The sequence below is a fragment of the Microtus pennsylvanicus genome, chromosome 21 (genome assembly GCF_037038515.1).
Source record: "Microtus pennsylvanicus isolate mMicPen1 chromosome 21, mMicPen1.hap1, whole genome shotgun sequence".
Classification (NCBI taxonomy): Eukaryota; Metazoa; Chordata; class Mammalia; order Rodentia; family Cricetidae; genus Microtus; species Microtus pennsylvanicus.
Genome location: NC_134599.1, coordinates 11,366,682 through 11,394,154, shown reverse-complemented (window position 1 = coordinate 11,394,154; position 27,473 = coordinate 11,366,682). Strand labels below are relative to the sequence as shown.

General features: G+C 45.5%; 1 protein-coding gene across 1 annotated transcript in view; it reads right to left on the bottom strand.

Moving 5' to 3' along the window:
• Creb5 (cAMP responsive element binding protein 5) overlaps positions 1-27,473 on the bottom strand; it is a 393,781-nt gene that overhangs the window by 276,092 nt on the left and 90,216 nt on the right. The window contains exon 4 of the mRNA XM_075955284.1: positions 17,878-17,999. Within this exon, the coding sequence (XP_075811399.1) occupies positions 17,878-17,999 (122 nt within the window). The remainder of the gene's footprint in view (positions 1-17,877; positions 18,000-27,473) is intronic.

The following is a 27,473-nucleotide window of genomic DNA, read 5'->3' as shown; positions in this document are numbered from 1 at the left end:
GTACGGAACAGTTGACAAGGGGCCCTGTTAGAGTCCTCTGAAGACAACGAGATCGCCCGTGGGCAGTAGAGGTTAGCAGCTAAAGTTCTGAGAAATCTTTATGCACATTCAAAGTCTGGTGCAAGAGAGCCGAAAAGTGGAGCGAGTCTGTCAATATAGCTGTGTCTTGAGCTACACAAGACACGCTGTCTGCTTCTGCAGGTTCCCAACTCTTTGGGGTGTTCATAGCTGTGGCACACAAAGAAAAAGTTTCTGTGGTTAAACGACAAGTTTCAAAAACGCTGTGCTGAATATTTCATTCATGTCAGACAGTGTGCGATAGGAACCTACCGCAGAAGTAATAGGATGTGAATGGGTTCATGGCCACAGGATGGAATGAAGGGCCAGTCTGAGTTTGCAGCCTTGTGACAGGAGAAAAGAAACAAGGGTGAGTGAATCCTCTGGTTCAGAGCTGTGTTCTCTGCTGTGAGGCCTACGTGCAAACCAGGACTCTCTCCTGGACCCGAGTCCCAGAAGCACTGGAACGTGTCCTTTGTGCACAGTTGGCCTTGGCCCGTCTATATAGCTGGTCCACGCAGACTGCTTTCTCCCTGTCAGACCAAACTGGCCTACACCGTGGAATTCTACTTTGACAGTGAATTTTTAAAGCCAAGGATTTAATTTTTTCCCTCCAATAATGTTCTATAGCCATCAAAATTCTGCTAATCTGAAACACCTAGATCCTATCAGGAAGCGTGTCTTTGCAGGAAGTCACTCAAATGTCAAAGCAGGCAGAGCAAGCTAGAACACACAGGATAAATGGTTTCATGCATAAACTGAGGGAGAGGCAAATGTCTTCCAAAGACGCTAAGATCTGATTTCTGCTGGTCTCATGAGCACGCCTCTCACTTTGTTCTAAACAAATCATCCTCGAACGACCGGTCTTTTTGCTGATCTTACTGCTCTGAAAGGTGGCCCCGCTACCATCTGTCAAACCTTCCTAAAAAATAAATACCGGGTTTCCTGTATTACCTGAGTTGTGAAGGGAAGACTTCAGGAGAAGGCCTCGGACCTTTGATTTATATAACAATCACCTGTAACAACACAGTGATCACCTCCCTGTTCTAAGGGTCACAGATGCTGAGCCCCCATCTAAGTTTTGACAAAAGCTTTGCAAGGTTTTAGTCCTTGGGCATACTGCAGGGATGAAAGGAATTTCTGAGTCGCAACTGCCATCTAAAAGCTAGGAAAAGGTATAAGCATGCAGTGTTTGCTCAATTTCCCCATGCCAGATTCGGCACAGGAATCTTAGAAGTCTGGTTTGTTTGGAAATATTTACAGTGAACAGAGTAAGTGCAGGAATAATCAAAAACCACAGCGTATAGGTACTTGACATATGAGTTTCATTCACCACCAACCACATCCTGGAAGATATGTGGTTACTATTGCTATTTTGCATATGAGAAGACTGGAGTTCACAATGTTAGGCTATATGCCAGTACCTAACACTGATTGATACCTACCATTCTCTGAGTGTCTCTTTGTCTCTGTCTCTCTATCTCTCCCTGTCTCTCTGTCTCTCCCTGTCCTCTGTTTCTGACTCTCTCTGTCTCTGCCTCTTTCTCCCTACCTTCCTCTCTCTCTCTCTCTCTCTCTCTCTCTATCTCTCTCTCTCTCTTTCACACACACACACACACACACACACACACACACACACACACACTGTCCTGAGGTAGAAAAATCCCTGTTAAGTGGCACAAACATTTGTCACACTTTTTGTAAGTGGCTGTGCTCTGATTGATACCATATTGCATGGTGATGACTTACATGTACACACTTTACTAAAGAAATAGAGAAATTTCTTATCCAAAGTCTTCTTGCTTTCAGGTCAAAATTTCCCACATAGTGTGGTTATTAACCAATAATTGTACTGGATATGCCCTCTTTGCTTTCTTCATGAATTATCAGGTTTTTGATGGGTTTGTTTTTTTTCGTTTGTCTAGTTTTTAGAGAAACAGTTTCTAACTCATTATTGGAAGCATCTCCCAGCAGAGGATAAGAGCATTCTTTCATTCATTCCTGCGTTTCGGTGATTCTTCAGGGACCTTCTTCCATGTGCGGCACATGATGCCGAGGATGGGAAGTCGGGGCAGGGATAACCCTATGTTGACACAGCATATATCAGCACGCAAGCAAGGAAGTTAAGAGAGTCGTCTAAAGGCCAACAAAGCAGTGTGGAATTCAGGGCTAGGGGCAGGCAGGACCTCTGGGAGGTGGCATGTCACAAGGGGTCTCACTGCTAGCTTAGAGGAAGTTGGTCAAGGATGAGGGGAAAATGGAAGATCTTTCAGGAAAAGATGACTACGTGAACCAGGAAGAGAAGCAATGGGCAGGACGAGGGTAACATGGTTTACTCTATTGGAACAGGAAACACACGAGGGACAACGGAGAAAGAAAACTGGAAATGAAGCCATGTTCAGATCAGGAGGAACTCGCAGCCCTGGTGAGCTACCACACCCATCCCTGTTTGTACTCTTGAGCACGATCCCAGAAGAGCGCAAGGCCTATGGAGCGCAAGGCCTATCAAGAAAGCCAAATTTTCCCTCTGCAACTAGCGGCTCCCCTACTAGAATCTAGCCCTGGCACCTGGCCCACCTTGAACAGCACCTGGGACACGTTAAAGCCTCCATAAACATTTGTTGGACTGAGCTTGGAGGACACCATGGAAAGATTCCCAGAGGTTGAAGCTTGGGGTGGAGGGGGAGCGAGTGGCAGCGTTTCCTTTAAGATGTAGCATTTAAACAGCCACCAGAGCCTATCTGTCAGTGGCCTGCCAAAACATCTGTGGTACCCCGGAACAGTAGTGTGTGGGGTTCCAGTGGCACAGTTGGTCATAGGCAGCACTTAGACATGTGGCATAGCAATGCCCATGATCCCGAGCCATTTCCTTGAAGCCCCACGCCAGCAGCCTGCTGTGTGTGCCGTCTTTGGTAAGCACATTTGTGCTTGCGTATCAGACATCAGCTCCGGATGCATCTATACCCCACAAAAGTGTACATTCCTCCAGAAAAGCCCGCCCCTAGGACTTGGGGCCGAAGGACATGTACCACCACAACCTGAGATCGCCCTCAGAATGCTAGAGGCTGTCCCAGGCCTGATTGGGAACTCACGTAAGCGGAGAAAACTACCTTTCCCGGCTTTGAAAAAAATCCACACACAAGACAAGCAAGCTGTCTCTCATGCTGAGCTTCCAGAGTCAACCATCCTTGTCCGTAGCCACATCTGCGGAACATGGAAGACTGTGAAGCTCAGCTGGGAGGGGCTGCCAAAGCCTCGATGGTGGGGGCAGAGCGGGGGCTAGCAAGACTTTTCATATATTTGTGGAAAGCAAGCATGCCGTGGTGGTCTGCGAAGCTTCCCCTGGACATTGGTGGGCAGGCGCTCCACGGGAAAGCAAAGGAAGACGAAATGCAAAGAAGTAGGGACCACGTAGTTTCCAACAGAGGCCTCTACAGACAACAATGGATCTAAAATGTCCAAGCTTTGTGGATCCCAACAGACTCTTCAAACCTCTCGGGTCTAGTTTCTGGTGTAAAACACCTATCTTGCAAGATAGTGGTGACGAGCATGGGAGTTGGGGGCTTGAAATCTCAAACACAGTATCTGACAAGAAGATGGCCGAGTAACGACAGTGAATTTTGTCCTTACTAGTTTATGGTCATGGTGTCTAACAGCGTGGAGGTATGTTTCTTCACCATGTCTAAACGAATGTAATGTAGGTTTTTAGTCTGTTTCTGTCTTTGAAACTGTAAACTGGAAAGAAACTTCGCCGCTATATAAAACAACCTAGCTAAAATTCTAAGGATAAAATTTATACTCCTGGCACACAAGCCTTTTACACCAGCATCAGCCCTTATATACACAGTCCAAGATAACATCCTAGAGATGGAAGGGATTTGAAGATTTCCAAGTGAGGGTCACACAGGCAGACTTCCCTGGGGAAGGCCAAAGAAATTACGCATTTAGAAGAAGCAATTGCTGTTTTAAAATCTACTGCATAACGGGATTGAAGCAGTAGAAGGGTTACAAATAAACAATAAATCATGCAATTATTACTGTTTGAATTTTGGCAAGATAACAAAAAAGAGCAGAGATATAATCAGGAAATAATAGCAAAGTTCTGCAAGGAACCCCTGCAATTAGTGATAAACAGAGTTTGGCTCCAATCTGGAGCCCCAATATGGCTCTCATTAAAGAGCCTTGGGACCTGTTCCTGGGGCCAAGCTCCACTAGCTTGGGGAGAAGTGAGGTAACCAAAATGTCAGTACACCGCCCCCAACTTCAGATAATCTTTTACTTCAGTATTATAGCCACCTGGGCTGAAATGACTACCTTATGCCTAGTGAGGAGCGGTCCACGGCCTTCCGAAACGAATTGAGATGTTTCCTGCTCTCAGGTCTTAGAGTCTTTCTTTTGGGATACTATAAACACACATACCTGTGTACACATGCACGCGTGCGCGCACACACACACACACACACAGAGTGAGCATTCACAAGCAAACATGAATGAACACAGAGACACACATGCACACGCACACATACTCACGCACACATACATGCACACATACGCACCCATACAGAGGCCCTAGGCAACAGGCGCCCTCATTCCTTCTTCCGTCCCCATTTCCTTTCACCTTCTTTTATTAATGGTGCCTCTTAAAGAGATAAATGCTCCCACACAAGGGATATCACTTAAACAGATAAACAGTCCACACTGTAGAGACACAGAGCGCAAGAGGAAAAAACCCTGTCTTCTTAGACTAGAAACAGACACACCATATTAATGCAAAAAAATCAGCATATGGTTCTAATAGGCTTTCTTAAAATGATTTATCAGCTGTGATTAAGCCCTCAACCGGCATGTCTATCTTCATAAATAAAGCAAGAGTGCACCTTACCCTCAGACATTTCTGCAGTATCTTATTACCCAGCCCGGCCTCGTACTCTCTCCATTTACAACACGGCTCTGGGGAGCCAAGAATTTGTGTGTAATCACAAAGTGTGCGCTCCCGAAAGACTGCCAAGATTTAGTACTCTTATCTCAGAGATAGTCTTACTGAAAGTCCATTACAATGAGGGCTTATCCCCTCCCTGTGCCACGGAGCCCTGCACTTCAGAAATATGAACAGGTAATTAAAAGGCTATGGCGGATTTTGCCGTCAGCCCGGTGACACGGAATCACCAAACAGCTGCTGGGGAAGGGATTTGGCACCAGGAGAGAGGTACCTCTGCCAGGGGCTTGTAGGAAGTGGGGATCACTTTTTAAGAATCAATCTCTTTCTTCTCGTCCGTGAAAGGAGAGAGGAATGCAAATATTAGCAGTTCTTGTTTGGACTTCATTCTCCCGCAGGCTGAGATGTCAAACAGTCTCTGGGGGAACCTTGACACGAAGGGGCCTCAGGAAACCCGAGGCCTGAGGCTGAGGCTGTGGTGCTATGAGCTGGAGATTACGGAGGAGCCAAGGGAACAGGAGTGGGTTCATTGAGTCACAAACCGATGTCTGAAAAGGCCCAAGCCACCCATTTCCCCAAGGGACACAGTATTCACCCGAGGATAACAGGCCTCCATCCCACAGAGCAACTTTTTGGCGTAGAACATATTGTGCGCTTCCATGGAGAGGGATCCCTTTGAACCCATCCCGAGCTACAGGAGCGCCTGGCTCTTCGGATGGTTTAAAGCATCCGTATGAATGCATCTCCATGCTTTTTCATCTTTTAACAACAAACCTGTTAGACAATCTGGGTCTGAGGTGGTACTGTGAGATTTTGCCAAAAGACAGAATTTAGGGTTGCAAAATGAATTGGAATCTTCCATCACTGTTCCTAACGCACATTTTTACTTCCTGAAAAAATGCAGCAGTGTGCTGACTCAGGCATGCAACGGTGGTGGCTGCAGTCCGTGACGATTGCATTCAATTAGTGGAGCTGCACTTATGGGGTCAAAGTGGCACCTCTCTCCCGGGATCACAGGCTGCACTCCTGGCCCGGGCCAGCTGTCTTACAATATGTGCCTCTTGTCGCAAGGGGGTCCGAGCGAGGACATGTGTGTTTGGATCTGTACGGACACATTACTGCTCATGGTAAATCTACGCCAGCGCATTCAGATAATGGGGAGAACAGTGGTGCCATCTTCCTGGAGGGCATCAGCTGGTTTGACAGCTAATGCCTGCTGAAGCTGATGTTGAACTGAACACCGCGGGAGATTCTGGGCTTTAACCACTGACTGTCAGAACCTCCAAGAAATGGGTGAGGCCTCATTCCCCAAACCTAGGTTGTTCACGTTGCCTAAAATTACACACAGCTGTGTGCATTCTTGAGCTACAGAAAGGGAAGAGAGCTCTCTAGCAGAGGCCGGGGGTAAGGAGGCATCTGCTGACTCTTGATACGCAGGAGAAAGATGTCTTTCCCAACAGCAACGGTGTGCTGTGTTACAATCTCTGCTCATGTGGAGCCTGAGGGCCTGTTCCAGGACCTCCTTTGGGTCAACATCAGAAGGAAAATTCTAGATGAAGGGCTATAATAGCGTATAAGATTTCTGCCTTCAGATCTCAATATAGTCAATCTACATATGCAGATAGCAGGCTTTTCAAAAGTCTGTTTTGTACATGGGAAATGAAGTCCCATGTGAAGTTTAGATTTCTTACTTTCATGAAGAAGTCAGCCCACACTCCACATCACATCTCCATGGCCCATGCCCAGGCTCATGTAGGCAATATAGGGCGAGTTAGGAGGCCGTTTTCATGTGAACAAACTCCTGGTACATTCCACTGTAAAAAGGCATTGGCAGAACTCTGGACTGATGTGGGATGTCCTGTATGCTGTGAATATGTGTTGCTTTTATTGGTTGATGAATAAAGCTATTTTGACCTATGGCAGGGTAGAACATAGCTAGGCGAGAAAGCCAAACTGAATAGAGGGGTGGAGCCAAGAGAGATGCCAGCTGCTGCCAGGGAAGCAAGATGTGAGGTAACATGCCACTAGCCTCATGGTAAAATATAGACTAACAGAAATGGGTTAATTTGAATTTAAGAGATAGCCAGTAATAAGCCTGAGCTAATAGGCCAAACAGTTTGTAGTTAATATTAAGCCTCTGAATGATTATTATATAAGTGGCTGCAGGACCAGGCAGGACACGGAAATGCCTCTGGCTACACTGGACCATCTTGTTCCTCTCCAGCATTTAGAAGACCAGCTTAAAGGGTTACAAAAGTAGAGAGACCGGAGTACTTTAAAATCCAGAGCACCAAGGATTCCAGGCCTTGAGCTCTTGTTGCCCTCACAAAAAAAGTGGTGGATGGGACCAACAGGACCAGTAGTCTGGCAATCCCTTGTGTTCATAAATCTTCCAGAACATTCCTAAGCTCTGGGTATTACAAATCATCCTGGGGGGAAGCAAGGAGCAGATGGCGTCCTGACATCCTGGGGTCCGGAACACTCTGTAGTACCACGTGATCTGGAGATATTCTATCCACAGTTGCACCAAGCAACCACTTCTCTTCTTTAGGAAGAAGTGTTTTAATGACTTCTCTCCTCATCATACATCCACAGAAAAGGGCTGTGCATGGCACCAGCTCAGATAGGATTTGCTCAGCCCTGACTGGCTTTTAAAGTTTTCATACAGCAGATGGGATTTTCCACACGTAACTCAGTTCTGAAAAATGCATGCGGCTGAAGCCATGCTAAACCCAAATGTGATGTCTTCCCTTCAAAGGCAGGACTGGGGGTACAGGCTTGCTCATATGGGGGTCATCAACCTTGCAGCTCCAGAATGATTGTGTGATCTCGCATGCTGGTCTCATCCTGCCATGCGTGATGGGGTTTTGTCAGAAATGGCATGCTCAGGTGATGCTGAGAGCGCAGTCCTTAGGCAATGCCACTTGAGAGCCACTTGAGGAGAGAATTAAATATGCCCCAAGTCACAGAGCCACAGCCTCAAATGGAAGAAAACAGCCAGCTGGTTAGGTTTCAGAAAACAAAAAATAAAGGAATCACAGTAAGTTCAGAAAAGCCACCAGGGGCCCCTCTGTCAAGGAGCAGCAGGGCAGGCAGGTGACAGTGGGTGGCTGTTCAAGAGAGTCACTTCAAGGGACCTCACCTCCAGGTTAGGTGGCTTGTGAACCCCTTCAGTTTGCCAAGAGCTCTCTCCACAAAATGAGGACTATCGAGTGCAGGGCAAAATTCCTGAACTTTCCAAGTCTGGGGACTGGGAACAAGTCTGGGGACAAGGATAACGTCCCTGCGTGACTCTGATGCGCCAGCCAACGCTAACCCACAGGTGTGATTTGACAACCACCATGATGGGAATATGAACGGGAGGAATGCTCGGAATCCCAGTTCCTGCCCTCCAACTTATCAGTATGGAAATCACCACCAGCAAATGCTGAGCCGTTCCCCTGGCAAATCACTCCCATACCTGCTCCTGGCCAGACATCCATCCGGCTTTACAGCACAATGGAGGCGGAGCAGGTTCTTGCAACGATTATTTTCTTTTCCTTTCCACTTTTTATAATGTCGGTTTCTTCTCACATCTCTGTGAGGGGCCCAGGTAAGCGATCTCACTACAGATGCTCACGGGGGTCTAACATTTTGTCAGTTTTCCAAATGTGAATGCTGTTTTTCTGCCTGGAACGGAAGCTTCATTTCGTAGCCATTTTGTTTGAATCTGGCCCAGAATGGATGGATTTTCCTGCCTGCCTTTGAGAGCGTCAGTGCAATGCAGCCTGAAGAACAGCATAAGCAAAGACTTATAGCCCAGCCCGCTTCAGGGCTCTGTCTTTTGCCTTGGAAACCCTGTATTTTTCACGGCTGCAAGCTGTTCCTTTGGAGGAAAGCACCCATTTGGCACTGTGATTCCCACTAGTGTTAATACATTGAAACCTCCTTGTGGCCAGCCTGCCTCAGGATATGTAAAATGGGATTTAGACAAACTGAGAATCCAGCCTATCAGAATAGGGAAATCAGCCTGAGGAAAAGTCTCCTGCTAAAAAAGTTGTTTTCCTCACGATGGTTTTAGGGAGGATCCTCCCAAACCCAGAAGCTAGTTTGTCATTCACTTTCTCACTGCCCGATGGGAAGGCAGCTCAGGGCAGATGAAACACATTCCCCAGGACTTGGTCATTTCTTTTTCATTTGAAAACTGTTTTAATGGTCCTTACCTCCCTTATTGGTCCTTTTCTTATATATTTCAAGCATAGGTTTTACAGTACCCGGACCTGGCTGAGCCCATATTGACGCAGCATATGGAGAACGCTGTGGTTAATAACTTCCAAATCAATTCCTGTTTGCCCTCCTGAGATCTCAAGCTACTTCTGGATACTGGTTTTATATTCTAACTATTAGCAAGAGGAAAAAAGATTTAAGAACAATTGGTTTCTGGTTTTACACATTTTAGCTAGTTTCCTTTCTGAAGCACTCAGTTGCACGACTATACTTAAAGTTGTGTTAAACCAAATTACCTTTTGGGGATTTTCAGCAACTTCCTGGCAGGGTGCTCTAGCCTGAGGTGATAGAGACAGAACACAGCAGAAGACCCATGGTCTCTTTGCCTTGGTTTCTAAGGGACTTCTTTTCCTCAGAATGTTCCTACTTGGATCAACCAAGTAGAGCAAAATTGAGTCTTCCAGTGAGGGTAGAGTTTGCTTGACAGAACCAAGGGAGTCAGAAATGGCAGTGGGTCTGTAACCTGGGAAGAGCCGTGAGTAAGCTAAGTGGGACCACACAGGCGTCTCCAAAGAGAGACATCAGTAGTGAAAGTGTAATCTTTACGTTCTGCCGAGGGCTGGATGTTAGCAGCTACAAGGCCTGCAGTTTTCTGAAGATAGAGTAGCTAGGACTTCCTGAGGGTGAACACATCCAAAGGGATTGCTGCAGAGGCAGGAAGGAGCCACACAGACTAGCCGTCTACTTTCTTTTTTGTCTACACAGGTTATTTTCTTGCATTTCATTGGGAGAAAGGGAGTGAGAATTGAATTATCATTAACAACACGGGCCTGAAAGGCCTTTGCAAACATGGGACTACTCTGATCACTACGACATCCAGTCACTAGTGACCAGGAAATATTGATGCAAAAAAAAATACTATTTCTTTCTCAAATTTCCAACTAAAGGTTTTTAAGTGAATGAGTTCCCCTATGGCAAGCAACACTGAATATTAACGTCGTCCAGTTCGTTCCTCTCCCAGGCTCCTCTCCTTTGCAGCTGCAGATGACAAAGAGAAGCCAGGTAGAAGAGCCCTACCTCTAACTCACCCTGACAAGCGTCAGGTGACAGAAAAGGGAAATAAAATCCATAGCAAGTAGTTGAAATAGTTAATACTCAGAGTTGGGAGGTGCCGCTCTGCAGTTCCTGCTGCTTGCGACCCTCTGATCTCTCTGCTAACACGGCTGAACACAGAATTTCTGATGGCCGAATGATTTAAGAATCAAAGGTAACTTACCAGTCTCAACTTTTTCTCCCTTGGCTCTGACAGATAGGGTTTTAGGGAAGTCCCTAAGGGTGACAATAAAGAAATATCTAATGCCTGTCTTAGCCCCACCCCTGTAAGCCATGGACTTCCCTCACCAACCACATCAAACCTATTTGACATTGTGTCCACTCTCTTTTACTAACAAAGCTCCGGGCATTTTCCTGCTCTGAAGGCAACCAGGCTCTCCACAAAAATCGAACACAATCTTCTGGATGTGGTGCTGTCCATTGCGTGGTAAACTGAGGCAAGGCCTTGGGTCACATCCTACTCCACTCGCACATCCAGCAGTAGACACCAGCTCTCACTAGTCCCATCAGGGCAGGACTCATCATTCTTACAGTCCAGGGACCTCCAACACATGAAATAGCATTCAGTTTATCCACTGCTTCAGTTACTCCCCTGAGCGGGATGCAACAACCAGGCCAAATTCCCTTCCTCTCACCAAAGTCCAGCTACAGTGAGGACCGTAACCTGCAAGGAGGAAGGCGACAGTGCCCTCCATTTGTCCTGGGCAGAAATGGGAGAACAAAGGGAATCCTTCCAAGCCTTGGGTTTCCCAGTCACTTGGGGGGGGGGGGTGGAGAGAGGAAGAGATTGTCATCTCCATTATCATTGTCAAAGGGTGTTTCCTTTCAGGCAGGCTGAGAAAAAAAAATGGAAAAGATGAAAAACAGCCTCATCCGAGAGGATTAAGCAAACAGGGAGACTTTTTAAAACCTGGATAAAACCAAGTTTGGGTTTCAAAACATTCTTTTCCTCTGGACTTCTGGGGGAGGGTATGAGTGCTTTACACAAATATCTCAGCAGCAACAGATTATCCTACCCGGAAGCAAGCAGCTGTTGCGAGTTTGCTCAGCATGGTGTCTTACTTTCCGTCCAGCACCACTCCGTCCAGACCCTCCCCAGAAGGCAGCCTTGCCTGCTTAGTAGTTGGGAAGAGCAAGACAGTAGGTAGGGAGAAACCTTCTCCGTTGGCCTATTCTCTGCCTCTTCTCTCTGCAAGCAACCCATGGCATCTGGTATCATAGCTCGGTGCAGAATTTAATGAGAGTAAACAGCCTGACCTATCAGAGCTGGGGCTGCCCCTGGCCATGACCAGTTCCACCACCCCCGACTGAGCTGAGATGCAAGATCTTAAGACCAGAGTTTGTTCCTTTTCCCCAAGTGTGAAAGAGTCAATACCCTCTAGGGACAGACCGCACTTTTCATCATTTGAGAAGGAATTCTAGATGTCCTAATTTGCTATTTCTGCATCAGCATAATTGAGCCATATTTAGGTCCTATGGGAATATCCCAATGTGTAACCAGCACTGTGTTTCTTATCTGTGGGGTCTTTGGCCATGTTAGGCTGTAATGTTATATTTCTCTCAGTAAGACAAAGGATTTCATTTCTAGCCCCTGTGATTGAGAGAGAAAGAGAATGGGAGGGGTAAGAGAGACAGCAAACATGTGCAAAAGCCGTGTGCTCACATCCATGCAAAAACTATGTGTGCACCCATGTGCAAAGCTGCTGTTATGTCAATGGAATACATGCCTGCTCTGTGTTATTCGGTCTTTTCTAAAAATGAATTAAATGTGAAAGACTATTCATAATTCATTCTTTTTCTTTTTTTCAAGATAAGGTTTCTCTGTAGCTTTGGAGCCTGTCCTGGAACCAGGTCTTTTAGACTAGGCTAGCCTCGAATTCACAGAGATCTCCCTGCCTCTGCCTCCCGAGTTCTGGGAGTAAAGGAGTGCACCACCACCACCCAGCTCATTCTTTTTCTTTAAAAAACAACAACAACAACAAAAAAATCTTCTTCTGACTTGGACCGCAAAATCTATACCCCAATTTCCTCTTCAGAATCTCTGAAAGAGCTGGGCCTCCATCTTGTTCTTCCTGCCTCAGTTTCCTCTGAACAGGGTTGAATGAAGTCTGAACTGGAAAGAGCTGGACAACTCTGCCAGCTCCATGTTTAGACCTCACCTTCACACACATTCCTGTCAGAAGTGAGTCCCTTCAGTCTCATGAAGTCAAACACCAACCTTCTCTAACCCTGTTCTTCCATCCCTCCAGGAGCACAAGTGGAAAACCCAGGAGCTTTTTGAGTCTCTCCTTCCTGTTGCTGCCAATACATTCTACCAGCAAAACTATCTATCACCTTTGTCCTTAAAAAAAAAAAAACGTAGATCCCAGCCACGTCCTCCATCTCTGTTTTAGGCAAATATACTACCAACATCCGCCTAGATGTCTTTCATTTCTTCCTTAAGTATTTTCTTTTTCTGCCTCCAACCACCGGCTTTCCGCTCAACAGTCAAATGACTTTTCTAAAGCACTGCATCAGGCCCTGTCAGTTCTCTGCTCAGAACTGCCCTATGGTTCCCCATCTCGTTTTGAGTCATTGTCAAAACCGAACCCTTCACATGGCCTGCAGCGCCCTCCTGGGCCTGCCTCCCCACACCGAGCTCTCTCACACACGCTTCCGCGGCTGTACTTCTTTCTCTTCAGAACTTTTCCAACATGCATCCCACCACCTGGCCTCAGGCCTTTACGCAGCCTTTCTCTGTTCGCTCAGGTCGTCTTCTCAGGCTTCTACTGAGTCTCTGAGCTCACAGGATTGGGATGCCTTCTCTGCCCACACCCAGCCCGTTCTGAACTCCTTCACAGCTGCATTAACTCCACAGCACCTGCCCACCGTGGGGTATAACTCTACAGCACCTGCCCACCATGGGTATAACTCCACAGCACCTGCCCACCGTGGGGTATAACTCTACAGCACCTGCCCACCATGGGTATAACTCCACAGCACCTGCCCACTGTGGGGTATAACTCTACAGCACCTGCCCACTGTGGGGCATAACTCCACAGCACCTGCCCACCGTGGGGATAACTCCACAGCACCTGCCCACCGTGGGGATAACTCCACAGCACCTGCCCACCGTGGGGATAAGTCCACAGCACCTGCCCACCGTGGGGTATAACTCTACAGCACCTGCCCACCATGGGGTATAACTCTACAGCACCTGCCCACCATGGGGATAAGTCCACAGCACCTGCCCACCATGGGTATAACTCCACAGCACCTGCCCACCATGGGGATAAGTCCACAGCACCTGCCCACCATGGGGTATAACTCCACAGCACCTGCCCACCATGGGGATAAGTCCACAGCACCTGCCCACCGTGGGGTATAACTCTACAGCACCTGCCCACCATGGGTATAACTCTACAGCACCTGCCCACCATGGGTATAACTCTACAGCACCTGCCCACCATGGGGTATAACTCTACAGCACCTGCCCACCATGGGGATAAGTCCACAGCACCTGCCCACCGTGGGGTATAACTCTACAGCACCTGCCCACCATGGGGTATAACTCTACAGCACCTGCCCACCATGGGGATAAGTCCACAGCACCTGCCCACCATGGGGATAACTCCACAGCACCTGCCCACCATGGGGATAAGTCCACAGCACCTGCCCACCGTGGGGTATAACTCCACAGCACCTGCCCACCGTGGGGATAAGTCCACAGCACCTGCCCACCGTGGGGTATAACTCTACAGCACCTGCCCACCATGGGTATAACTCCACAGCACCTGCCCACCATGGGGATAAGTCCACAGCACCTGCCCACCGTGGGGTATAACTCCACAGCACCTGCCCACCGTGGGGATAAGTCCACAGCACCTGCCCACCGTGGGGTATAACTCTACAGCACCTGTCCACCGTGGGGATAAGTCCATAGCAACTGCCCACTGTGGGGTATAACTCTACAGCACCTGCCCACTGGGGGGATAACTCCATAGCCCCTGCCCACTGTGGGGATAAGCCCACAGCACCTGCCCACGGTGGACTATAACTCCATAGCACCTGCCTACCAAGGGCATTTTTCACTGGTGTGTTATCTGTCTGGTCCATAAAGTTAGGTATCTGAAGACTGAGGTGTTTTAATGCTTGCTTGTTTTTCTGATCATTTATATTCGTTGGCATCTTCATTGGTGACTTGGACAGTACTTGATGTATTGTGATAACCCTAAAACATTTTATGAATGGAGGCTGATGAAAAAGTTATGCATTTTGGAGTACAGGCTTCTGAGTTCTAAGCCATGGGCAAGCCGAGCTTTGTGATGCTTACTAGAGAGCTATAACCCTCTCTCAATCTGGGATTTCCCTCGAAGAGTTACGAGGCAATGAGTAATTCTTAGTATCAGAAATAGAGGTAATGTTGGAGTCTGTTATCTGCTGCCCGGTCATGACCTGACGTAACCTTTCATTCCTTCTACATGCTAAGATTATTTTGGAAAAGGATGTCAGAATCAAATTCAGAGTTAAAACAAACAAACAAACAAAAACCCAGAATTGTTTCAATGGGAATCTAAATCTAATCTAATAAGAATCCATTCTCTATTTGCCTCTAATCTGAATTTTCCAACCCTACAGCTAGGAATCTACAGGTGAAGCCCAGGACCATTTAAATCTCTAACCTAGTGAAAACATCTTCCATTTCATCCGATTCTACTGATGAAGCAATGCAAGTACTTTTGTATTTGAGGACTTAGGTCAAGAATGGGCTGAGGAGATGTCATGCAAGCATGCAGACCTGAGTTCAGATGCCCCGTACCCACATGAAAGCCAAGCATGGCATGCTTACCCACATGACCACATGTGTACTACATAGGGGGAAAGGAGGGAGGGAAAAAAGGGAGGGAAAGGAGTCTCGGGTAAAGAAATCATAAAAAGTTGAGGTTTAGAATGAAAGGGAAATAATTGGAGTTAGGGATCTACCCCGTGACAGAATGTTTATCTGTCATACATGAAGCCCTAGGCCTCCCCTGAACCCTGGGAAGAAAAACCTTCCTGAAAATGCATCAGCACCTGAATGGATATCAAAAGGGCAGAAGGAGAGGATCATCGGAAAACACAGAACTCGGCGAGTGTGGACTTTGTCCCTACTTTTTCTAAGCAGCAAAAGAATAAGTGAAGCGGGAGCTACAGGGATGCTAGTAGCTGGAGAACAGCCATCTTGGAGGGAGGCGAAAGCACACCTTCAGATCGGGAACATTGATGCTTCTGTGCCTTCCCCGCCCAGTGCTGCTAAAACCACGCCAGCGGGTAAGCCACCACCAACACAGCCACTTTGCTGGGAGTGAGTCACAGTGCATTAGTCACTGGGGAGAAGTCCCCTCCTGTGGTGATGGCCACCCAAGGCTGGATTTGGTCCCTCTGGTTTGAACCAAACAGAACAAGAGGGAGCCTCCGCAAGCTGAAGGCTGTCTGGTTCCCAGTGCTTGCGGTGGTGTCCTGGAGGGCCTGTCTGCGGTCATTCCCTCACACCCATCATGAGCAATCGCACGGCAATGAGCAACGCATGAACACGAGAAAAACATGATCCTGCCATTTACCACAGCACTCTTGCTTGGTGTTGCTTATTTCATTATGTAATTTTTAAGTTTTAATGAGTTCACGTCTTCTCAGCCTACGAGAAATTGAAGGCAATCCACCAAATATGTTTAGCGTGAAAATATTTTTGTTTAATTGGAAATGAGGACCAGAGGAAATATAAACTAGAACTGAAAGTCTGGTAGATGGAGGAAGTAAAATGTTACTCACTATAGTGGTCTAAAGCGCTCTCCAAGTTAAGCAGTACCCTTGGCTTTGTGATAATCCAGCAGGCAGAGCAAAAAGAGAATCACAAGCGGTACAGGCTTCTCCTAGCCACAGCAGAAAAAATGCCCAAGTTCCTCAGGGGAAGCAAACCATTTCCTGGAATTCAGATCTGCAAGAACTGCTAGCAGGAGGCGGCCGGCGTCACATGGAGAGTCATGAATAACTCACCAGGAGCACGCCTACAGCCACACCCCCAGCCGAGGCTGTACAGAACCTGTCAGGGGGAAAAGATCTTTAGGAAAATCAAGGGCACGGGCTTACCACCATTCTACCGCAAGGAATATGAAGATAGCATTGACCACACCCACGTCTTTATCATAGTCAAAGAAACCCACTTCGACTGTCTTGGGGGAATGAATGACACTGATTCCTCAGTCTTCCACAAATGCAAATCGATCAAAAGAACTAAGCTCATTACTCCAGCAGAGGAAATTTACTGAATGGGAATCCCGGATTCTCTTTTGTTATTCTCGTGGGGTATTAAAGTTTGTAAGTATCCCGATGAAATCTAGTTGTGTCTTCTAGACTTTGTGACGTGTTTCTGAAAGTGATTTGCCCAGCAAAGAACAACAGATATGAAGACGTCTGGAAAAGTGGGGGCAGGAGAGGGAAGGACTGGTATAAATAAAGTTATAGTTATACATAAAGCGGGATGACTGTGATTTTGTGTTCCTCCTATAAATGTCACGCATTTTGCTAAAGCAACGCAGCCTGGTCACCATGAGCCTGCCCTGAGCGAGCCCAGCGTATGCATGTGACACAAAAATCTGGACGGAGAGGGATTACTGTCATTTCCCACAGAGGAAGAGCCAGAGGCTTGGAGGCAGGTAGAAAAATATCAGAGCCTTTTAAAAGTTCCTTTCAAGGTTTCCTTGCCACCTAGCTGTTTGACCCTTTAAACCATCTTCGACATTTTGCATTTCTGTCCAGGGACTGTGTCTAGCATGTTCAGTACACTGTGCCCTCGGTGACATCCTGTGACAGTAACAAAGAATTCATAAAAACCACACTTGTCAAATTTACCTGTGACCCTACCTCCTTTGCTTATCTTGTTAGTAGGTTTTAAAATTCTATCACAATAATATGGACCAAAAAAAAAAAAACCTCTGAAGGATTTTGTGAAGCGACCCACAGTTGTAGCTACTCACTCTGTGTGCCTCACTCACCAACAACCTCTGCTCAGTGGCCTGACCAGGGAAAGTGACCAGAAAGTGATTTCGCATCTGGTAGAAAACAGCCAATGATCATGGAAAACAGAGAGTTGTCAGCAGGGTCCAAATCAGATGAAAATTCTGTTTCCTGCCATTTGATGAATCACCTGTTCTTGCCCTTTTGGCCTGGTCTTTTTTGAACACACTGCCTATATAAGATCTGCTGTTAAATACTTAGCAAGGAAAAAAAAATATCTGTTTGCAGGGGGTTTATCTGACACGGCTTTAAGAATAAATAGGTCATATTTTTCTAAAGCTTGAATTCCATGTTTCAGATTATACTTGAACCTCAGCTCTGTGTGCTATCACCATCAGAGATAGATCACTTTAAAAGAAAAAGGTTGACAAGGCACGCACAAATACATTAAAACACTATCACAAACAGGCCTCACGGGGAGACTGAGTCCGGGCATTGTACATTAAGAACACCTCGATACAGATTGCAGTGCCTGACATGTTCCACATGACACTGGGGACCCACACCTCTAGGGTCCACCCAGGCCCACCTACCCGCTTGCTGTTCTCTTCTTCTTGAGCCTTCCTGAACTCGTGCTCAAAGGAGCAATCCAGCTCACTGAAGAGACCCACCTCCTCACAGTTCTTCAGGAATCTCGTGGGGGTTGGAGTCTGATCTGAAAAGCAGAGGCCAAAGATCAGTAACCGGGATTTTCCTGCAATGCTGGGTAAATGGAAGCAAATTCCTTCTTACCCTCCCATGCCCAACAGTTACCTACACAGACAATGGGGATGTTTTATCGGGAACTCACCAAGGCCAGCTGGCCTGGGTCTGAGAAAGCCTGGGATAAAACCGGACTCGCTGAACATAGCGGACAATGAGGACTACTGAGAACTCAAGAACAATGGCTCTGGGTTTTTGATCCTACTGCACGTACTGGCTTTGGGGGAGCCTGGGCAGTTTGGATGCTCACCTTACTAGACCTGGATGGAGGTGGGTGGTCCTTGGACTTCCCACAGGGCAGGGAACCCTGATAGCTCTAAGGGCTGACAAGGGAGGAGAACTTGATTGGGGGAGGGGGAGCGAAATGGGAGGTGGTGGCGGGGAAAAGACAGAAATCTTTAAGTAAGATTTATTTAAGTAAATAAATGGAAGAAAAAAAAATAAAAAAGAAAGAAAAAGAGTGTATATTTTTATAGAAAACAAAAAGAAACAAACAGGCCCGCTAATTCCTCCTTCTTAATGCAAAAAGTAGCTCGGTAATTTTATCTCCCCCTGAGAACCAGAGAAAGATGATAAAAGGTTCCAAGTCAAACACGCACAGCTTCCATCTTTTATAAAATATAGCATTATTGATTTTATTTTCCTTTGCTGTGGCTAAAAGAATGTTCTGTGAATACTCTGTAAAAGGAAAGGAATTTCTTTCATAGTCTGGACTTTCTATGGAGCCTGCTCCTTAGAAAACTGGAGGAGATGAAGCTATGATCTGCTGCCGTCTATGTAGTATTTTCGTACCCACGTATTCTCTGGATTCTCATCTCAAAAGACCCTAGGAAGTGAGGAAAGTGAATTGTCCTTAAGACTTATACTTAAGCCTGGCTATCTTCCTTCAGATTAGGCACGGTTGACGTGAATAGCACAGAATAAAATACTTTTCTTCAAGGCAGAAGATACAATAAACAGAAGGGCGGGGCTATAGCTATCACACACACACACACACACACACATACACACACACGCTCATGTGCACATGAAATGAGAAAAATGGAGAGCCAGTGAGATTCTTCTTCAGGTCTCCTGGGTAGGTGGTGGTGGCACCAGGGTTACAAGCAAGGGCCCTAGCCTCTTCTACTGTGTGTTTGTATTATTCCCACCTAAGCCCTCAGCAAACAGGAGACTGACTGTGGCTTTTGCTCAGCCTGATCTATATACTGCTTCTGTTTCACTTTTTGCACAGTTCTGGAAGCCAATGCCACCTGTGTCATCCAAAGACCTCCCTTTTGCTAACACTCAGTGCCGGGCCTGCATGCTACATATGGCTATATCACAAGGCATCAGGACTGTGCTTACTTCTTTACATATATAGAGTAGGTAACCCCAGCAATCCGGTTAATAGCCACCAAGACTCAGAAAGCAGGTGGCTTGTGACCTGCCCTTCTCTGTAGAATCAGCCCTTCAAAGACATGTCCTGACTCCCTAGGAGAAAGGGGCTTTCAGTACCCGAGGGGTTGGCAGGGACTCCGGGACAGCAGAGTCCCAGGGGTGTTCTTTCCCCATTCTTAACCTCAAGATACAAGATTCTGAGACTCTCTACTCCTGATGGCTGTAAATCAAACCTTATTTAAAATACTTACATGAAGGTTCAGCTTTGTGCAAATGACATTTTTAGCACACTAGTTACTACGATGCACACACACACACACACACACACACACATATATATATATATATATAAAACTGTTGTGGTGATTATAGAAAACAACATATTTCTGCAGATGTTTGTGGTCCACAAGGATTTTTACCCAGGCTGCCTCACATTTGTTTATAAGCAGGCTAGATTCTATTCTGGAAATAGAGAACTGGTCTTCCTGAACAAGACCACACAACTTTTAACCATCTCATTAAAAATCTTCTCTCCCCTTCAGAAAGGATCTCATTTCAGTCCACATCCCAAGGTTTGCCCTTCTAGGCTCAAAGGACTCATAAACCCTTTGTGTATAAAACAATTGTGTGTATATGTGTGTAAAACAATCTTGACAATCCAGAAATCCATATTTGGAAAATAGCATGACTCAGAGAACATTAAATACTTTCCCTAGACTTCCTCTCCCTTATCTTTCAAATAAAGTTCTAAAGGTTAAGGATTCTATGAATTCTAACTCAGATTAACTTCAAAAGCCACTGACCGTCCATAAGCTCAAGCAATATACAACTATTGGGGGGACCATCAAAGGGAACCACTAGGAATTAGTAGTCAGGACAGAAATAAGACCCAGACCTACAGATAATGGGTCTCTGAGTAGGAGGTGTAAATACGGAAACCAAGTGTAAGAATAGACAGATGTGTCTTGTCTGTGGTGCACTGATTCTGCCACTCGGAGTCTCTTACTGGACACAAAGCTGAGCATTTCCCTTCCATCTCAGCAATATTTACATAGAACAGGCTAGGTAAAAGCTATTTCTCCTGTCCTATTTATGAAGAAATCAAGTCTTGTTCCAGGCATGATATGCAAATTGAGTCATTTACCAATTCCTGCTTTTTGGAAAGGGAGCCATTTTTGGAATCCTGCCTGTCCTCCATAGACCTCCCCACATTGGAAGCCTCTTTTCTTTGCTGTGTCCCAAGAGTGTTTCTGAGGAAACACCAAGCAACAGAAGAATGGTTGGCCACTTGTTATCACAGGAGTTTATTTTACTAAGCTTTTGCTTTTCCTCTTATTCCTTCATGCTTCTTTACAGGAGAGTAAGTATTGAGAGCCATAGTTGAGAACCAAGCGTCAAGGCCAGCGGCAGAAACACACTGAATAAGAGCAGGCAGAGCTCTTCTCAAAGTAACAGCTTAGATGCAGCCTTCACTAGTGATGAGGGCGCACCTTGAACTTACAGAAACTGGTTTCAATAGAAAATCAAACTGAAGTAAGTATTTAACGTCACATCAGCAGCATCCTTGAGGTGTTGGCCTCATGCTGGTCCATGGCATTAATCACAAGTGACACGAGAGAGGACAGACTCCAAGCAAAGCTAAGACAATTTTATTTTTCCTCTATGCTAAAGCAAAAGATCCTCAGGTATTAGCACACACCTACACACAAAGGAGGTGGGGATGGGTATGACGGTGCCCAGCATCTTGGCCTCTCTACCAATAAATCCAAAACCATGGAACAAATAGGACCCCATTGAAGCAAAGACAGTGGCTTCCCCAATCCTAGAGCCCAGATGGCCCAGAGGGAGACCTTTGAGCTGTTACCAAGTATGATTCTCTTTGCTGCATGATAGCCAAATACCTATATTCTCATCCAAAATATACAAGAGACACTGTTCCATAGTTTTGATTCAACTTGGTGAATGACATATTCTTTCCAGTTACAAAAGAAACCAATAAATGGCACCCAACTTTCATCTAACATTCATCGGACTCAGTACAGGATCTCTAGTCATCTTTGATCTCTTATCCTACCAGCTCCAAATAAGCCAGGAAGTGTGCAAATGCTCAAAGGAGGAACAGCCCAGCTTTTCAGTTGCTTAAGTCAGAGAGGCAGAAATTTTTACTGCCATTGAATGCCTTTGTCAAGTAATTGTTTCTCTTGAAATCCCTTGAACTTAGTGGGTAAAACCCAAGGCTGTAAATTAAAATGCCTGTAATCCCTTCCTTATTTAGATCCAAGAACATTAGTCAGCTATAACTCCAGTGATGTCTGTATCCTGAATAAGAGTGGCTGTGCTTTTCTGGTGAATACCAAGGTGCATTCAATCAGTAGGAGCAAGCAGCCCACTTAGCATGCACAGGAACTGGTTTTCTTAGGAATGCTGAGCTGCACTTAAGACTTTAGGCTTCCCTTTCATTAGGCACTTCAGCAAGGAGCACCCGAATAAGAGACAGGAGAACCTCCAGCCTTTTGAACTTGTACTTCACCCAGTCTCAAAGTTTTCCGTGGATATCATCCTCATACATCTGGATGGATGCTACAGAAACACCCGCAGATGTATGAGGATGTTTCTTGAGAAAGGGGTATATCCTCGCTGACTCTCTATCCCTGCGGCAGCTAGTCAAGGAGCTTTGCAATGTTAAGACTCTGTTATCTGCCTTACAAAAAAGAGTTCTACAAACTTGACTAGAAATTTAGCCACCAGTTACGCAGAGGAAGTTCTGTGGACGTTATCAGTAGGGCAGACAATAAGTACCTACCTAACACTATTTTTTAAAGGCGTTCACAAGTTCCCATAAGAAGCTGGAAAGACAGATCTGCCTTTCAAGTGCTTCCCTTGTAAGCATGAGGACCTAAACCCAGTCTGTAGTATGGTAGTACCCTGTAAAAAAGCCAGGCATGGTGGTACAAGCTTGGAATCCCAGCAATGGGAATGCAATATATATAGTGGATGCTTGAGGCTTGGTGACCTCCAGCTAGCCTAGCTTACTTGGCAAGTTCCAGACCAAAAAAGAAACAACAGAAAAAAAAGGTGGGTAGTGCTTGAGGAATGACACCTGGGATATCCTCTGTCCTTCGCATGCACATGAACACACCACACAATGTATTGTTCTCTCTCTCTCTCTCTCTCTCTCTCTCTCTCTCTCTCTCTCTCTCTCTCTCTCTCTGTCTCAGTTCCCATCAGTTTATAGTCACTAAGTGCATTATCCCCAGCAAGTATGATCAGTACAAGATGGACCTAGACAGCCCACCCAAAGCTAAATTTGCAAGCCTTATAGAAATTGTTACCCCATCTGGTTCTAGAGTTGTGTCTAAGTCACATATCTGTCTGCTTCATTTCCTCAACCATTAAAAGCAAGATGAAACATTTAAAAAATGATGTGCAGAGGACAGGAGAGAAAACCTATTGAAAGAAGAATGCTGGCTCTGAGAAACACTTTCTTCTTGACTCAGGTACCCACACAGTCCGATATTATCACCTATGAGCTAGCTGAAGGACTAGGGTGATATCAAGGAATTTTGCGGCATTTAGTACCAAACTATTAGTGATCATCAATAATACAAAGCTCTCATTGCCCACATGTGATTTAAATACAGATACATATAAAAGTTTATGATTTCGGTAGCTATTTTTAACTCATGACTATTCCAGTCAGAAATTTTATACACATACATATATACATATACACACACACACAAACATACACACACACAATTATGCACAATACAATGAGACTTGATGGAATTCCTCAGGAAAGTGGCTTAGGGGGCTGAAGAGATGAGTCAGAATTAAAAGCACTGGTTGTTCTTCCAGAAGTCTAGGTTCAATACCCAGGACCCACATGGTGGATCACAACCATCCACGACTCCAGTTACAGGGATCTGAGGCCCTCTGCAGGCCTCCAGACATACCAGGCCCATATATGCTGCACAGATATGAATACAAGCAAAGCACCCATACACATAAAAAACAAACAAATTTTTAAAAGAAAATCTGGCCCAAATCAGTAGCAAAAAGTATTAAAATTAGTATATCTCTTTTAAAAAGAATTAAAGTTAAAAGAGAAGGTAATTTATGCATTCTTTTATTTTTACAACTACATTTCTCTCTTGAAGTTCTATCAATATTTTTATTAAAATATTCTAGCTTAGCTCCTGTCTGCCTTTTAATAAAGATCTGCTTAGGAAAGTTAATATTATATGAACTTTCAGACTTTATAAAAGCAATGGCCAAGAGCATCTGGCAAAACTGTATGGAGTTCACCGAGCCTTCTTTCTGGCAACCAATGTGCCTCTGAGTATGACTCCACAGGAGCAGGAGGACCTGTCAGCAACCCTGGCATTGCTGTTTTCTGCCTCCTTCCCCAGGGACAGTGCCATCACAAGGCAAGGCAGGGTGAACCTGGTTTTAGACAATGGTCATGGCATACATAGAATTAATTCTGGCTACGGTGACTCTGTGCAGAGATGGGACATTGTCATGCTCTTGATTCATTCATTGACAGCGTAAAGAACTGGTGGACCAGATGGCCTTGCCAGTATCTGTAAATTGAGAGGAAAATGTATGGGTGTGGCCTTCTCCTGCAGCCAGTGCTCCTTAGCTCTATAAGGCTTCAAAGTTGACTTAACTAAACAAGTTTATCTTCCAGACAGATTCACCACCAGCAATGAACCTCAAGCGTTCCAAAGCAATTGGGCCATGAGTTCACTTTGCCTTTGAGGCATGGAGCTGGCACAAGGGTTATTTACACCTTTACATCACGACTCTGCCAGCCGAGGGAACAAGAGATAGGAGGTGATTTTATTGCCATAACGTGTCCTGAACGGAGGAATCTAAATCTTTACATTTCCACTTGCCCTTAATTGTATGAGTTCTCCTATATGCTTTCTTTAAAGGAGCCGGCTTCCAGGTGAAATAGAGTGTGAGCAAAATTTTCATATAAAAAGAATTCTGCAGAACAAGGCTTCGATTCATTCCTGTGACTGATTCAAAAGTCTGTATTTCTTGGCCAGCTGGAAACATGGATGAGAAACTGACAGCCCCCATATATGCCAAGAGCCACCAGTTTTCTTCTGACCGCAGTGAAGACTTCCAAACACGTCTCTGTGATCCTTGAATCACTCATGTGTTAGAATCTCCTCCTACGCTTTCCCTATTCATGCCACTTGAAGGCTGAGCGCTCTGGCGCCCACAGAAGAAAAGGTAGTCCCTAGATGAACATCCAAATTTAGCGTAGAGTAGAACCAAAACTCAGCATGTCACTCACAGTCTAGATGCACCAAGAAAATGACAAAGAATGTGGAAAGGGCCATTTTATTACAGGAAAGAAAGGGCATGAGGATTAAAGAAGACAGTGGACAGGGCACAGATTGCTAGCTATTGTTCCTAATGTTCTGTCTTCAGGCACAGGCTGTCCTTGTCACCTTGAGTGCCATAAAGCTTTATCCATTCACATAGTGAGAAATTACTAATACTTTTGGGTTTTGTTTTTTTTTGTACTTGCAGGCATTTGATTTATTGCCCTTCGTGTGTGTGTGTGTGTGTGTGTGTGTGTGTATGTGTGTGTTTTACACATGTATTTCCTCCATCAGTTTTTTTTTAAGTTTCAACTTATTTTCACAGTGATTTGGAGTGATATGACATCTTCTCTTTGGAAGACTCCTTTAAATGCCTATGAATTATTGAGTAGAATATTCTTCAAAAAGCCATGAGCAATGATTCGGGACTTTTTGGATAATCATGATCAACTCTTCGTAGACAAATGTTCTGTTTCATTAAATCATGTTTTTTTTTCTTTCTTCATGATGGGAAGTTAGCGTACTATAAATAACAGGCAGATTCTAGACTATCTGAAGATGTGGTTGAGCTCCCAGTGTAACATGAACGGGGCCCTGCTTGTTGTTGAGGTTTTTGTCCTGCCTGGTACCCCACAACTGTTTAGCCCCAAAGAAAATCACACATAGGTCTCCATAAATTATAAGCTAATTGGCCCATTAGTTCTAGCCTCTCACTGGCTAACTCTCACATCTTGATTAACCCATTTTTCTGATCTATGTTAGCCATTGGCTCAGCACCTTTTTCAGTGAGGCAGATCACATCCTGCTGCTTCGGTGATCTGGGCAGGAGTAGGAAGAACCAACTTCCTCCTTCCCAGAATTCTCCTGTTCTCATTATATCATTTCTACTTCCTGTCAGGTTTACCCACCTATACTTTCTGCCTGGCCAATCAGCATTTATTTAAAACATGATTGATAGATTACAGACAATTCTCCCCCACCACCCCAGTAACTATCTCATCATTTACACCAGAAGAGGAGTGCTGAGAATCTGGGGAGGAAGATGAGAGGAGGAAGTGTTTGGCTCCCTTCTGTGTCTCCACGCCAGTGACAGCTGGTTATGCCACATCTGTCCTGTGACCTTGTGACCTCAGCACTGGGATTACACCCATGCATTGCCACCATATTCTGAAGGCAGGAGAAAGGACTTCTGAGCCCATGTTAATAGTCACCAGGCCTCGGCACAAAGACAGACATTCTAGACACATGCTCAGCTGGCCTGCTGGATAGTTGGTGACACATTGCCAAGCGTCATGGCACCTGGCACTAAGCTATCTTTCCTTACTTACTTACGTAGATTGTTAAGTAGTTGATTATCACCTATTGTCCTCCACAGACTACTTGAATACAGTAAATACCATGCATCCTATGTCCGCCATGGGCATTGCAAGATCTTGATAGGCACTTAGTAGCTGTTGAATAGTTGAGGAAATGGTGGTGGTCAGCCAGTTGAAGTCTTCTCACACCTTCTCTGCGTCTGTCCTAACTTCATTAACTGAGCCACAGTGTTTGGTTGTGGGGTGTTAGGCACTTGAAAGCCTGTTCCCATGTATCTTAGTCAGGGTTTCTATTGCTGTAAAGAGACACCATGACCACAGCAACTCTTACAAAGAAGAGCATTTAATTGGGATTGATTTGCAATTTCAGAGGTGTAGTCCATTATCATCATGCCAGGAAGCATGGTGGTATGCAGGCAGACATGGTACTGGAGAAGGGACTGAGAGTTCTCCATCTTGATTTACAGGCATCAGGAAGTGAACTGAGACACTGGGAGTCTCGTGAACATGAGAAACCTCAAAGCTCTGCCCCATAGGGACACACTTCCTCCATCAAGGCCACACCTCCTAATAGTGCCGCTCCCAATGAGCCAATGAGGGCCAATTACATTTAAATCACCACATCGTATGGATCCCTCTCAGGCCTTCCACCCAGGGTGTAGGGTTAAGCTTTTGGGAAAGATCCATCACACTCTCTTATTTTATCTTCTCTTTCACAGAGCAAAATCTATCATCATGCACATATGTGTGCTTATGAAGGCCTGACTTGGAGGATAGTCCTGTCCCCCCTCCCCGTCTCCACAGGAAAGCCCGAACTTACAGGCTCTGAGATTTATGACAGGAAGACAGTGGGGGAGTCCTCTCCAAAAGATCCTTTTTGTTCTTCCCCCAATTGAACTCTCATTTGAAATATTATCCAATTTTTTAGGCTATAAATAACATTGCACCTTGGTGCTTTGATTCCCTTTCTGGTTTCTGTTTGATTTTTCATATGTAGAACCTTGGGACCCTGTAAAAACAACAGTGTGCTGGATCTGCTTGGCAGGCAGGATGAGAATCCCTGAGTGCCCAATGATAGCCCAATTAAATAACCCAATGGTCCATCCTCATCATCTCTGTTGAAATCACACTGGGATTCTCCAGTTGAATGGGTCTGTGTATAGAACGGCCAATATTTTTTTTATCTGCATATGAAATAAAATTGTGTTCTACAGATTCTCTCCTCAAAGTCCACTTAACAGCTTCTGTTTCTCAAGACTGGAGAGGTGCCTCCGCAGGTAAGAACACTTATTGCTGCTGCAAGAGACCAGGGTTCAGTTCCAGGCACCCATATGGTGGCTCATAAACACCTGTAACTCCAGATCCAATGTCCTCTTCTGACCTCTGTGG